This window comes from Maniola hyperantus, chromosome 12 (genome assembly GCF_902806685.2).
Source record: "Maniola hyperantus chromosome 12, iAphHyp1.2, whole genome shotgun sequence".
Classification (NCBI taxonomy): Eukaryota; Metazoa; Arthropoda; class Insecta; order Lepidoptera; family Nymphalidae; genus Maniola; species Maniola hyperantus.
Window position 1 is genome coordinate 2,502,404 of NC_048547.1, and position 13,161 is coordinate 2,515,564.

The following is a 13,161-nucleotide window of genomic DNA, read 5'->3' on the forward strand; positions in this document are numbered from 1 at the left end:
AACCGGCCAAGTGCGAGACAGGCTCACACACTGAGGGTTCCGTACTGCGGTCGTATTTTTTTGTCATTTTGCACGATAATTCAAAAACTATGATGCATAAAAATATATAAAAATCTGTTTTAGAATGCACAATTAAAGCCCTTTCATATTAAACCCCACTTGATATAGTTATCTTACTTCGAATGTTGAAATACTAATTATTAGTTCATGACCACAATTTAATTTTTTTTGTGTGATCTAACCCTAAATTCACGGTTTTCAGATTTTTCCGTTAAAGGCAGCTATAAGACCCACCTACCTGCCAAATTTCATGATTCTAAGTCAACGGGAAGTACCCTGTAGGTTTCTTGACAGACAGACAGACAGACAGACAACAAAGTGATCCTATAAGGGTTCCGTTTTTCCTTTTGAGGTACGGAACTCTAAAAAGTAGTTATATCTAACAACTTACGCCTGTAAAACCTCCACTGTATTGTTCTGTATGAACTGCAGGACGATTTCAGTGTTTTCTTCGTTGCCAGTCAATGCGCTGTTGAAGGCAGAGTTGTAATCTTGAGGTCGGATTTCCGTTTCATTCTTAATTATATTTGTAAGGAACCTGTCAAATAACAAACATATAATTATATTACTAGAATATAATATACCGACAGGTTGATATGGCAATCGGGAAATTGAATGGAAAAATGTTTTAATTGCAATATATCGTAAACTTTTACAAAATTATAGGTTTTTAATACATTTTTCGAGTTTTTTTTTTGTGGTATCATATCAGTAATCATCAGCACTATCACCTGTCTTCGTCTTTGTTTTGGTTACACCCTGTACAATGCATAAAGGAGATGGACAGAAATTGTATGGACGCGTGCCCCAGATGATATATGTGCCATTTAATAGTAAAAATCTTCTATTTTAAGAAAAAGAAAGTCGCATGTTGTTTTGCAGTCGTGGCTTAAATTTATGAAATTTTTTGAAATTCACCTGCCATTATTTATGTGTCTGTCTGTAACTGTCATGTCAAAATTTCGATTCACCAAGGATATCTCTATGGGATTCACCCTTAAATTAAGGACCTTGAAATGACAGTTGTCACAGAGCCAATATGGCGAGTGAGTTCAGGTGCGTGTCTGGCCACAATCGGTGTAGAGTTCCGTCAGCTTTTTTACACAACTAACAACATCATCTACCATAATTTTTAATGAAATTTATATGACTCTAGATATACCTAACACCAAAGATCGAGTTTCCTAAAGCAATTATATTAACTTACGATTGTTTAAACGCTAAATTAGATTAACGCTGGAATATTGAGTGTTTTCTTACTTAAAAAAATCTAAAACAGGGACATTGGTTTTAGAAAAACATTGGATTTTTTAAATTCCAACAACGCTAAAAAACGTACGCGTTAAGTGACTCAGGGTCCGTAGTGCATCCGATATTTTGAAGGATCAAAATTTTCTCAGTGTATACGTTGTGATTGAGGTAACGGTTCCACAGGAAATTGAAGTCCTCGCCGGTTCCTTCACGAAGGCCGTTGCAGTATACCCAATGACGACTATTCACTGGGACCCTGGAAATAATAAACAAGATTGTTTTAAGGTGAAGCTTCTAATCGGACTGCTGAAATGAAAACTCACAATTTATTAATGGTGAAACTAGTAAACGGAGCAGACGAAAGGTGAAGGAGGGACCAGGTCGAAAAGTATCCTGTAAAACACCAATAGACAGGCAACTTTGGACAGGAAAGGATTAGAAACCTCAATATCATTTTTGAAGACCTATCCATAGATAAGCCACACGTATGGGTTTGATGAAAAAAAATTTTTGAGTTTCAGTTCTAAGTATGGGGAACCCCAAAATTTATTGGTTTTTTTTTCTATTTTTGTGTAAAAATCTTAATGCGGTTCACAGAATACATCTACTTACCAAGTTTCAACAGTATAGCTCTTATAGTTTCGGAGAAAAGTGGCTGTGACATACGGACGGACAGACAAACAGACAGGCAGACATGACGAATCTATAAGGGTTCCGTTTTTTGCCATTTGACTACGGAATCCTAAAAAAAGACAGGCAACTTTACGCTGCCAAATTTTGAAGTTTAGAATTGACCAGCGCTTCGTCACCAATGAGTCTTCTAGCGCGACGGTCTACCGAATCCAATGCATCAAGCTGATACTTTGACTTAAGAGATACTCGTACTTAAGTACTTAAGAGATATTCGTACTTACTCTGCAGCTGGGTTAGCGACAAGAGCGCGCAACTGTGTCCGCGCAGAATCCCGGCAATCTCTTTCATTCAGCCTGCACATCAGCGGAGCTATCTGGTACCTCAGGAAGGACCTCATGAAACTTTCGCCCGCAATTGGGCTGTACGTCAACTCTCCCATTACCTTTGCTGCCCAATCTACTATCAGTTTCTGTAATTTTGTAAAGTACTTAAGTCATATTTTACGAAAAAGTATTTTTACGTTCTTGACATCCTTTCGAATACGAATTCGTTGTCCAGTTTAGAAAATGTTTGGAACAACAAATACTTAAACAAACAACTTGTTGTTTTTTTTAATGATTTTCAAAAACTGCTCACAATGTAACAAACGGTCTATGCTATCTGTTTTTGAGACGAAAATCTGTTAACGAACACAATAATATAAACAACTAGCTAATGTCCGCGACTTCATACGCTTGGATTTAGGTTTTTGAAAATCCCGTGGGAACTTTTGGTTTTCCAGAAGAAGCCTATCCGTAGAAGCACGTCCGCGGGATGCAAGGTACTTAGCGCAGTTCCAAATATCGTCTTTAAAATCCCGTGGCATCACCACGATTTAGGAATGCAATTTCTTACAGCATCAGCCTACTGATTCACTAACTCAGTGTCTAACAATGAATGATAGCCACCGGGCTCCTTTGACATTGATTAGTTCTACATTGCTGCTTCACTGAGTGATATTAAATTATTTTTTTGTAGAAAACCTTCAATGGATTAAATATTTACGTCAAATTAACTCGGTGGCTATTATTCAGTGTTAGATACTGAGTTAGCGAATCAGTAGTCAGGTCAGACCTGAGGAGTTGGATTCTCGAGTTCAAAAAGTCTTTACTTGGTACTTGGTAGGAACCTCCAATATAAATTTATAACTGACAGTTTCTAAATCCCATCAGTTTTGGTGGTCAGGTCCTGTTCAGCATCAGAATTGAGGAGTTTTAATCCAATTTTTTTATGGGATAGTGTCGCAAATTTTCTCTATCGATTAAAATAAAAATTACGCAAATCGGTTCAGAAATCTCGGAGATTTTAAGTAGAAATACACAACTGCTTTTTTAAAGCCGGTTAAAAAATAGCCTATATTACTCCTTGGTTAATCCTCTACTTATATGTGAAAGTCCCGTCGAAATACGTTCAGCCGTTTAGAAGATTAGCCCGTTCAGACAGTTAAAACCTCAATTTTATTTAGTAGTATAGTATAGACTATAGAGTATAGACTCGACTCTCCTCCATAATGTTACCAACGACTGCTCTCATATTTCAGCCACATCATATGGCGGCGGGGGGGACGACAGCTTAGAAAAGCTAATAGTGACGGGCAACACTGAGGGCAAAAGAGCGAGAGGCCGCTCACCAACTAGGTGGTTCGACCAGCTAAAGGAGTCCAGCAGGTGTGGATTTAATCACATCGTTAAAATGGCTACCAACAGAAGCCGGTGGAAACAGATAATCCATTCGAGGGCAGTTTGCCACACCACGATCTTCAGCAATGAAGAAGCGACCTGAGAGAGAGAGAGAGAGATAAAGTATAGATGAATATTATGACGGAATAAAGTTTACCTCAAGTAGAGGCTGGTATTTGGTACCGACGAGCCTGTTCTGAAGCCAGTTGAAACCGGTAACAGCCGTCACCCAGGGAGTGTAAGCAGTCTCCTCTTTAAGGAACGAGAGAATGTTCAAGGCTCTGTTGTACGACATGATGCCCGCGCGAGCGAATTGGAAGACGTCGTTCACAATCTGCAATCATATTTAAAATATTACATGTTTTGGGGGGTTTTTTTTTTTAAAATCTGACATTTTATAAGGGGCTTTTACAGATAATCTTTATGCCAGCCCCATCGTTATAAATCAAAATAAAATCAAACTACATAAATAAATCTAAAACTATATCAATTTGTGAGAATCGCTAACAAATTTATACACTTTCATTGGCGAAATGCTCGGGGTTGAAAGATACTAAATCACTAAAACTACAAAATGAGGCAAATATTTATTGGATTGTGTTTAGGTAGTATAAGTTATAACAATAACGCTTAAGTTTCTGCTAGCGTTCTGGTTTACACCCTAGGTTTATAATATTCTAATAATAATTTATCAGTACTCCAAATATCTGACCTGTGCTCTATTATATTCATGAATAGCTGTTCTGGTCTGGTTGTCGCGTAGTGCAATAATTATTAGATTCCAAGTGTAATCATCATAGGTGACTCTGTAGAAACCTGAAATCAATTAAAGATTTTACAAAAATTAAAAAAAAAAATATTTATAAGTTAAAAACAATATCAAAAATAGATTTTTATAATATAGTGTGAGTAATTTTTGATATTGATCTGGTTTTTTTCTGATTTTGAGATAAAAACAAAATACCTAATGATCTGAATAAACTCATAATGAATGAATTTATATTCTACGCGGATTAATTAATATAAATAAATTCCAAATTCAAAGTAGGTATTCATATTATTTTGAATCGATGAGTATGATGATAATAAAAATAGAATTAAGGATTTGTAAAGTTAAGTAAAAAGTAAAATATTCTTTATTGTACACCAAAACCAAAACAATAAAAATATAATAAAGATGTTTGTAAGTACAATAGGCGGCCTTATCGCTAAAATAGCGATCTCTTCCAGGCAACCTTAGGGTAGAGGATATTATAAAAATTAAAGAAACCGGAAGGGGTGTACTAATTAAATAAAGTAAATACACATAATATAGTACGTAGATATGTATATGTATAAATATAAAAATTAGACGACAGATAGGTAAGTAAGGAATAAAAAGTGAAAAAAAAACATCAAATTGAGGATAAATAAAATAGCTTCAATTTCGTTTTGTTCGTTTCGTTTTGTTAAACATGATAATTATTTAGGTACCTGTTTGTTGTTTGTTGAAGATGACCCACTCGTCACCAACAGAGCCACGGTTGATAACAGAAACGGATTCGGTGAGAATGTCCGACGGCTTGAGATCATTGAAGTCAGGGTTTGAAGCAGTGTAGAAGGTAATTGGCACGATATAGTTTAAGTTCTTTGTAGCGTAGCCAGTATTAATGCTGAAACGGCGCTGGAAATACACAAATTTCCGAGATTATTCAAATTCATAAAATTGTATTATTTGACAGTAGGTATCAACTGAGCCGTGATTGCCTAGTGGTTATTAGGACGTCCGCCTCCTATTCGGGAGGTCAGGGGTTTGATTCCGGGAACACACTTCTAACTTTTCGGAGCTATTTGCATATCACTCGCTTTAACAGTGAAGGAAAACATCGTGAGGAAACCTGCATGGGTCGATCATGATGATGATGATGATGATGATGATGATCAACACGCTAATATCGGAAATAATATTATTTTATTTACTTAATTTTTTTATTCACTTTTAATGAAGAAGTATTTTAATAATACCTACCTGGGTGATTCTCATTTCACCCGTTTGGTGATTAACTTCAACAAATAAGAGTGGGTGACCGTTTTGTTCAGTCCAACTTTTATAGTAATCGATAACTGAGAAATTTCCATATTGCGATATTGCCCCATCTGCCACGGCTGCATCTTGAAGTGCTTGGAACAGATGAATCGGCTTCGCAGTTTTATAGCTCCTGAAGTAAAGGTAAAGTTAAAGTTTGAAGCGGTTTCAGGCAATAAGTTCTGAAAATGAAACTAAAATTCTAAAACAAGAGTGTTGGTCACAAAGAAAAAATCTGATGAATTAATTTTAGTATTTTAGCCTTTTTGTCTTTCTTACTGCCTCTTTAGTACTTAATGCCTACCTACTTGGGATTTCAAGCAAAACGCCATGTTGGGTGCCTCTAGGATCGCTGAAGCAATGAACTGAGACTAGATTTTCCAGAAAGTCAAATAGAATAAAGCGTTACAATATGGGCATGAGTCACTCCCTAAGATTCTTGGAGACACTGTGTTCTTCTAACCGGCGAGTGCTAACTACACTAAAAAAAACCGGCCAAGTGCGAGTCAGGCTCGTCAGGCAGGCCTTTCATATGATACCCCACTTGATATAGTTATCTTACTTAGAAAATTGAAAATACTAATTATTAATTTTAATTTTTTTTGTGTGATGTAACCACAAATTCACGGTTTTCAGATTTTTCCCCTAATACCAGCTATAAGACCCACCTACCTACCAAATTTCATGATTCTAGGTCAACGGGAAGTACCCCGTAGGTTTCTTGACAGACAGACGGACAGACAAACAGACAGACAGACAGACAACAAAGTGGTCCTATAAGGGTTCCGTTTTTCCTTTTGAGGTATGGAACCCTAAAAAGAATTTGCCTGTCTAATTATTTGGAAGTTGCTCAACCGCCTCAGAGCAGGGGGGGGGGGGGGGGTCTAGGGAAAACTTAGCGAGGTGGGGCTTCATCTCTGGATATGATACGGAATGCATCTGCGGAATAACCAGCTCTTAGCTTTAAGTTGTAATGTGTGGCACAATTGCATAAATAAACGTCTCTTCTTTCTTTCTTTCTTTCTTTCTTTCTTTCTTATCCGAGACAGACCATTGCGCACATGACTGGGTGCCCTGCGTGTCCGACAACCTGTACGAGGCTACCGACCGAGCTATCGCGGTTGCGGCTTTTTGGGCTGCCCGTATTTGAGGTGACCGTCAACTCGAGAAGAAGAAGAAGATGCATTGTTTTAGTGTTGTAACACGATCTTCGCATTATTGCCTTTCTGATTTGGGGCACATCGGTTGGATGGTTTTCAAGTATCTAGGTAGTAACATTTTTTTGTGTTTTTACCGATCTTTTAAATAGCCCCTGAGTCCAGCTGTGTGGGTCTCCTTGCCGAGGAGGTGTTCCGTCATCCTGATGACAGCAGCTCCCTTGTTGTAAGTTATGGTTGAGAACATGTCGCTTACAGAGTCAGGGCTGCCAACTGGATTTGTAAGGGGATGGGCAGTTTCAGATGAGTCAACTAATAAAGCTGCATGAACTTGCTCGTTTATGAAGCGTGTGGGAAAACCCATTGTTTTTTCTGCCTGAAATGGATCCTAATACTTACACAGGAATTATCAAGATAGGGCCTTCTTTAGAGGCCATACATTCTACATTATGCCATATCCAACCTTTATGCAATGCATTAAGGTTGTATATCGTCATAATCGTCCTCTAAAGAACCCCCTAGCTTGACCATAAATTCCGATGTTAGTCATCTTATTGTACTTAACTTAAAAAATAGTTCAATTATTTCATTTTACTTACATTATGTTATCACTTGGCATTTAAAAAAGATGTACCTACCTAAATTCAAACATTACCAAAAATATATTAATAACTTGATGATGCCCGCGACTTCGTCCACGTGGATTTAGGTTTTTAAAAATCCCTGGAACTCTTTAATTTTCCGGGATAAAAAGTAGCCTATGTCCTTCCCCGGGATATAAGCTAACTCTGTTCCAAATTTCATCAAAATCGGTTGAACTGTTGGGCCGTGAAAAGCTAGCAGACAGACAGACAGACAGACACTTTCTCATTTATAATATTACTAGATGATGCCAGCGACTTCGTCCGCGTGGATTTAGGTTTCTAAAAATCCCGTGGGAGCTCTTTGATTTTCCGGGATAAAAAGCAGCATATTATGTCCTTCCCCGGGATGCAAGCTATCGCTGTACCAAATTTCGTCAAAATCGGTTGAACGGATGGGCCGTGAAAGGCGAGCAGACAGACAAACAGACAGACGGACAGACAGACAGACAGACACACTTTCGCATTTATAATATTATAATAAATAATATATAATATTATAGTATGGATTCAACTCGTAAGAAGGTAAAACAGCCCCCCAATTGTGTAAGAATAACCATTTCATGGCTATCGCAATCGTCAAGAATTCTGCCCTTTGATTGGCTGTGAAAAAATGTAAACAGCGAATCAACCAATCAAACGGCAGAATTTCTTGACAATTGCGATAGCCATGAAATGGTTATTCTTACACAATTGGGGGGCTGGTGTTTGAAAGTGTAGTCTAAGCGGACAAAGTCGCGAGCATAAGCTAGTAGGACTCAGACGAGGCATGGCTTTATATTACTGTGACGGACATCGTACTTTTTTTTGAAGATTTTTGAATCCGTTTATTGGATAACTTTAAACTTTATTGGATAACTTTAAAGTTATCCAATAAACGGATTCAAAAATCTTTGAACTATTTCTTTCAGATTAATATCTTAGCTTGATTAAGTAAGTAGTAATTTCAGGTAGACGAAATAATGGACTTTCCAGCTTAATAAGTGAGTAAGTTCAACGACGCAGCTTTCTAAATGCCTCTCACGAACCCAGTCGGCCATCTGGACTCTGCACGATATGTTATTGCCAACTCTCACTCACATACTTTGCGAGACAAACGAGAGAGTTAGGTATACAACGTTAGTTTTAGTTAATGCAAAAACCCAAAACACGTATATTTTTACGTAAAGAATAAATATACAAAATTTCAAACATATTTAATGAAAATTTACGAAATTATGAGCATGTTGTGTTGAGTCGTTGTCATCGCAAAAACATGGTCACCCTAAGCGCGCGACTGTGAGCGAACGGGACAGCTAGCGTCGAACGTGCGCGCTCCCGCTTGCGCGGCTCGAATCAGCTGGTACATGCGGTCATTCAACTAGGTGTCCAAACTTGCAGGATTTAAAGTATTTTTTGGTCAAAATATAACCCGCTGTAAAAAGGATTACAATCGATTCTGTTACTGATTCTAAACAAACTACTTTCAGGTTTTGCGTATACCTACTAAAACTAACGTTGTATAGTTTATAATTACCGATCTTTTAAATAGTTCCTGAGTCCAGCTGTGTGGGTCTTCATGCCGAGCAAATGTTCAGTCATCCTTATGACCGCAGCTCCCTTGTTATATGTTATGGCTGAGCTGGAGAACATGCCGCGCACAGACGCAGGACTGCCGACTGGATTCATGAGAGCGATCGCACTTTCGGACGAATCGAACAATAAAGCTGCATGAATCTGCTCGTTTATGAAGCGTGTTGGAAAACCCATTGTTTTCTCTGCCTGAAATAAATCGATCTTTATACATAGTCAACTTTTTTTTATTACCTATTTCTTTATTTATTTAGGGGCTTTTATATTAATATACATGTCAGCCCCATTATGATCTAATACATACAATCAAAACAAGAAATTCTTTACCTAACGAAAATAGTCAACTTATTGTGCATAATAGTATCCTTATACTTAACCTAGTGAACTTGCAGTACCTACCTAGTAGTTCGTTCGCAAGGATTTCGATTTTTAGAATCCCGGGGGAACTCTTTGATTTTCCGGGAAAAAAGTAGCCTGTGTCACTCTCCAGGTCTTTATCTATATCCATGCAAAAAATCATGTCAATCCAATGCACCGTTGCGACGTGATTGAAGGACAAACCAACAAACAAACACACTTTCGCATTTATAATAAGGATACTGATATAATAAGGATATTGATGCGAAAGTGTGTCTGTCTGTCTGTCTGCTAGCTTTTCACGGCTCAACAGTTTAACCGATTTTTATGAAATTTGGTAAAGAGCTGTTTGCTTACAGGGACGGGCATATGCTACTTTTTATCCCGGAAAATCGAAGAGTTCCCACGGGATAATCAAAGGCCCATCTGGTTAACCGGTTTGCATGAAATTTGGTAAGTACAGAGTTCCCGGAATTTGATTTAGGCAAATAAATATCCTGGAAATGCAGAGTTCCCACGGGATTTTTAAAAAACCTTAATCCACGCGGACAGAGTCGCGGGATCCCTAGTCCCGACTAATATTATAAAGGCGAAAGTTTGTATGTGTGTGTGTGTGTGTGTGTGTGTGTGTATGTTTGTTACTCCTCCTTCCTTACTCCTTCACGCAAAAACTACTGGACGGAGTTGGCTGAAATTTGGAATGAAGATCCAGATTAACACATAGGCAACTTTTTATCCCGGAAAATCAAAGAGTTCCCGCGGGATTTTGAAAAACGTAAATCCACGTGGACGAAGTCGCGGGCATCAGCTAGTAATTAATAAAATAAAAGATAATATCTAAAAATGTAAGATTAAGTTTAATCATTTCAATAAACTGTAGATAGTTTCAAAGTCATACCTCGTCAGTGAGAAAGTATTGATAGTATCTAGCGAAGCCCTCGTTCAGCCAAGTGTTGTCCCAGAAGTCGCAAGTGACAAGGTTGCCGAACCACATGTGAGCGATTTCATGCGACAAGATGTATGCGATGATCTGTTTATAGTGATCGTTGGAGTGCGCCTCGTCGTACATAAGATATGCTTCCCTAAACATAAATAAATAAATAAAAGTTTATTCAGCTCACAAAACAAGAGTAACAACATATTATTAGCGTTTAAACTACCGTGAGTGATTTCCATTCTAAATAATATCTGTCCCGGCTGTACTCACGTGTTTAGTCGACGTTAGCCCGACTAAACACGTGAGTACAGCCGGGACAGATATTATATTGAAAGCTCAGGGGGATATTTCCTTGTAATAATACTCGAGAATCACATCAAACTCATATTTTATTCATTGTATGCTTTTACTTCACATCTCATCTCATAATCATATAATCAAATAATAATCACAATATAACAACTTCATAACTTAAAAACTATCGCATCATAGTGAACGTACGAACACAACTATAGTTGACAAAAGACCGAACCCTAGTCATCCAAAACGTCTGTATTAAATACAAGTCGTTACCACCTCCAAACTGTAATAATTGCCTTTGTCAATATACGTCTTCTCAGGCAACGTATATTGACAAAAATATAATGACATATTTAATAAGGTATATTGACGTGCCTACACTGTAGTTTTCATGACATCCACTTCCGGACAATAATAATTACTTTTGTCAATATACGTCTTGTCATGAAACGTATATTGACAAAGGTATAACGACATGTTCAATAAGGTGTATTGACATGGCTACACTTTTGTTTCATGACGTTGTATACTGGCAAGCGATAAGAATAATAATTATCCCCAAAATTCTAACAATATAGAACAACATATTATATAACTCAAATGTTAAAATTTAAAAAATTTAAACTAGGTAAACTTAAAATTACGAGCTCGAAAGTACTAAGATCAAAATGATGTCTTGTTTGAGCTGAAAGGGCTACTGCCTCAGCATCATGCATCATCATGCTTTGCAGTATTTGACTACTGCAGCGCTGATTTTCAGGCAGAGCCCTGGTGTCACGACCCGATATTCACTTGTTATTATTTTACCAAGCTAAGAAAAAATTACCGGCGGGTGAAGCCGCGTGGTTAAAATCTTTTTTTTTTAATTTATTTATTAGACAACTTAAAACTATCATTACAGGCCTAATGCGTTAACATAAATTATTGATACTTAATATTACATACTTTTAACTATATACAACTGACTAACTTAAACTTAAATAAGTAAGTAGAAATATAAAAAATGTTTAAAACAGTGACTGATTGACAACACACCCTGAGCTGGTGAAACTAGTGATTTAATTTGCAGAAGTAATCCTTCTTGCTACCGGTTATGTATATGATTCAGTCATTCTATAGAATACCTAGTCTGATATGATCTATTTCGTGATTTTGCTATTGCCATTGCCTGAATTTTGTAGGTATTCTATAGAATGGATTAGATATTCTATACAAAACCAGATTATACAGATTGGCGGTGCCAGATACACTTATCCTTGTAAAGCGCTATTTCACTTACCTGTAAGTTATCAATCCCCAATTTTCCATAGCACCAGCAGAGAAGTCTGGGATAGCCGCGTGAGTCATCTTAATTATATTTTCCATTTCAAAGTAATTTATACCAGTAAGTTCATTCATTACTTCTGTTAGTTTCTTGCCAGTAACCAACGAATAATTTCCCTGGTTAACAGGAGTGAATGCTCCTGGTCTTGCAATAACCTCATAATCAAATTTATCAGTTTCATTGTTATCAGTAATAGATTCGTATTCAGCTACAATAAGAGCCAGAAGGTATGTAGACATAATCGGCGTAATGGCGTATACGTCGTCTTTATAATTCCTAAAATCATGAAATAAAGTAACACAATGAAATATCAATGAAATATTATTATAAAGATTAACACAATGAAACATCAATGAAATAATATTATACAGATTAACACAATGAAACATCAATGGAAACACAAAACAAACACAAAACAAAATGGATCAATGAAAATACAACCAATGCAATGACGTAAAAAATAAAATGCCAGATACACAAATTAAAATTCCTACCGGATACAGCTATCCGGTAGATACATGTAATAATAATACACTACGAAAAAAATACCAGTCAAGTGCGACATTTTGCACGATAAATCAAACACATTATGCATAAAAATAATATAATGCTCGTTTTTGCTCGATATTGATAACAGCAACAGGTAGACGCTTGAAATATTCATAGAATATTTTGATATATATTTACTTTAAAAATAAATAATTAAATTAAAATAATACATAGATATATAAGATAAGGGGGGCTTCCATACAACAAACGTGATTTTTTTTGCCGATTTTATAGATATTGGTACGGAATTCTTCGTGCACCAGTCCGACTTGCACTTGGCCGGTTTTTTGTTACAAAATATATACTTACGGTTCACCTACAACATCCAGGTTCTTATGTATACTAGTGGTGCAGAACCAGCTTTTGTGTGTAGTTGGCCGACGGATGGTAACCTGGAACTTGGCTTTGAAGCTAGGCTCATCGTAGCAGGGGAAGGCAAAACGCGCAGCAGTCGCTTGAAATTGAGTAGATGCTATCCATCTATAAGCATTTTTTTAAATCTATGTATATAAAATTCAAAGTCCTGACTGACTGACTGACTGATCTATAAACGCACAGCTCAAACTACTGGACCGATCGGGCTGAAATTTGGCATGA

The 13,161-nt window shown here is 37.0% G+C and overlaps 1 protein-coding gene across 1 annotated transcript in view; it reads right to left on the reverse strand.

Moving 5' to 3' along the window:
- LOC117987167 (uncharacterized) overlaps positions 1-13,161 on the reverse strand; it is an 80,210-nt gene that overhangs the window by 63,200 nt on the left and 3,849 nt on the right. The window contains exons 3-13 of the mRNA XM_034974126.2: positions 12,874-13,044; positions 11,971-12,291; positions 10,353-10,536; positions 7,022-7,260; positions 5,671-5,860; positions 5,136-5,325; positions 4,375-4,478; positions 3,820-3,996; positions 2,226-2,413; positions 1,400-1,567; positions 452-598 (exon numbers count right to left, since the gene is read on the reverse strand). Of these exons, the coding sequence (XP_034830017.2) occupies positions 452-598; positions 1,400-1,567; positions 2,226-2,413; positions 3,820-3,996; positions 4,375-4,478; positions 5,136-5,325; positions 5,671-5,860; positions 7,022-7,260; positions 10,353-10,536; positions 11,971-12,291; positions 12,874-13,044 (2,079 nt within the window). The remainder of the gene's footprint in view (positions 1-451; positions 599-1,399; positions 1,568-2,225; positions 2,414-3,819; positions 3,997-4,374; positions 4,479-5,135; positions 5,326-5,670; positions 5,861-7,021; positions 7,261-10,352; positions 10,537-11,970; positions 12,292-12,873; positions 13,045-13,161) is intronic.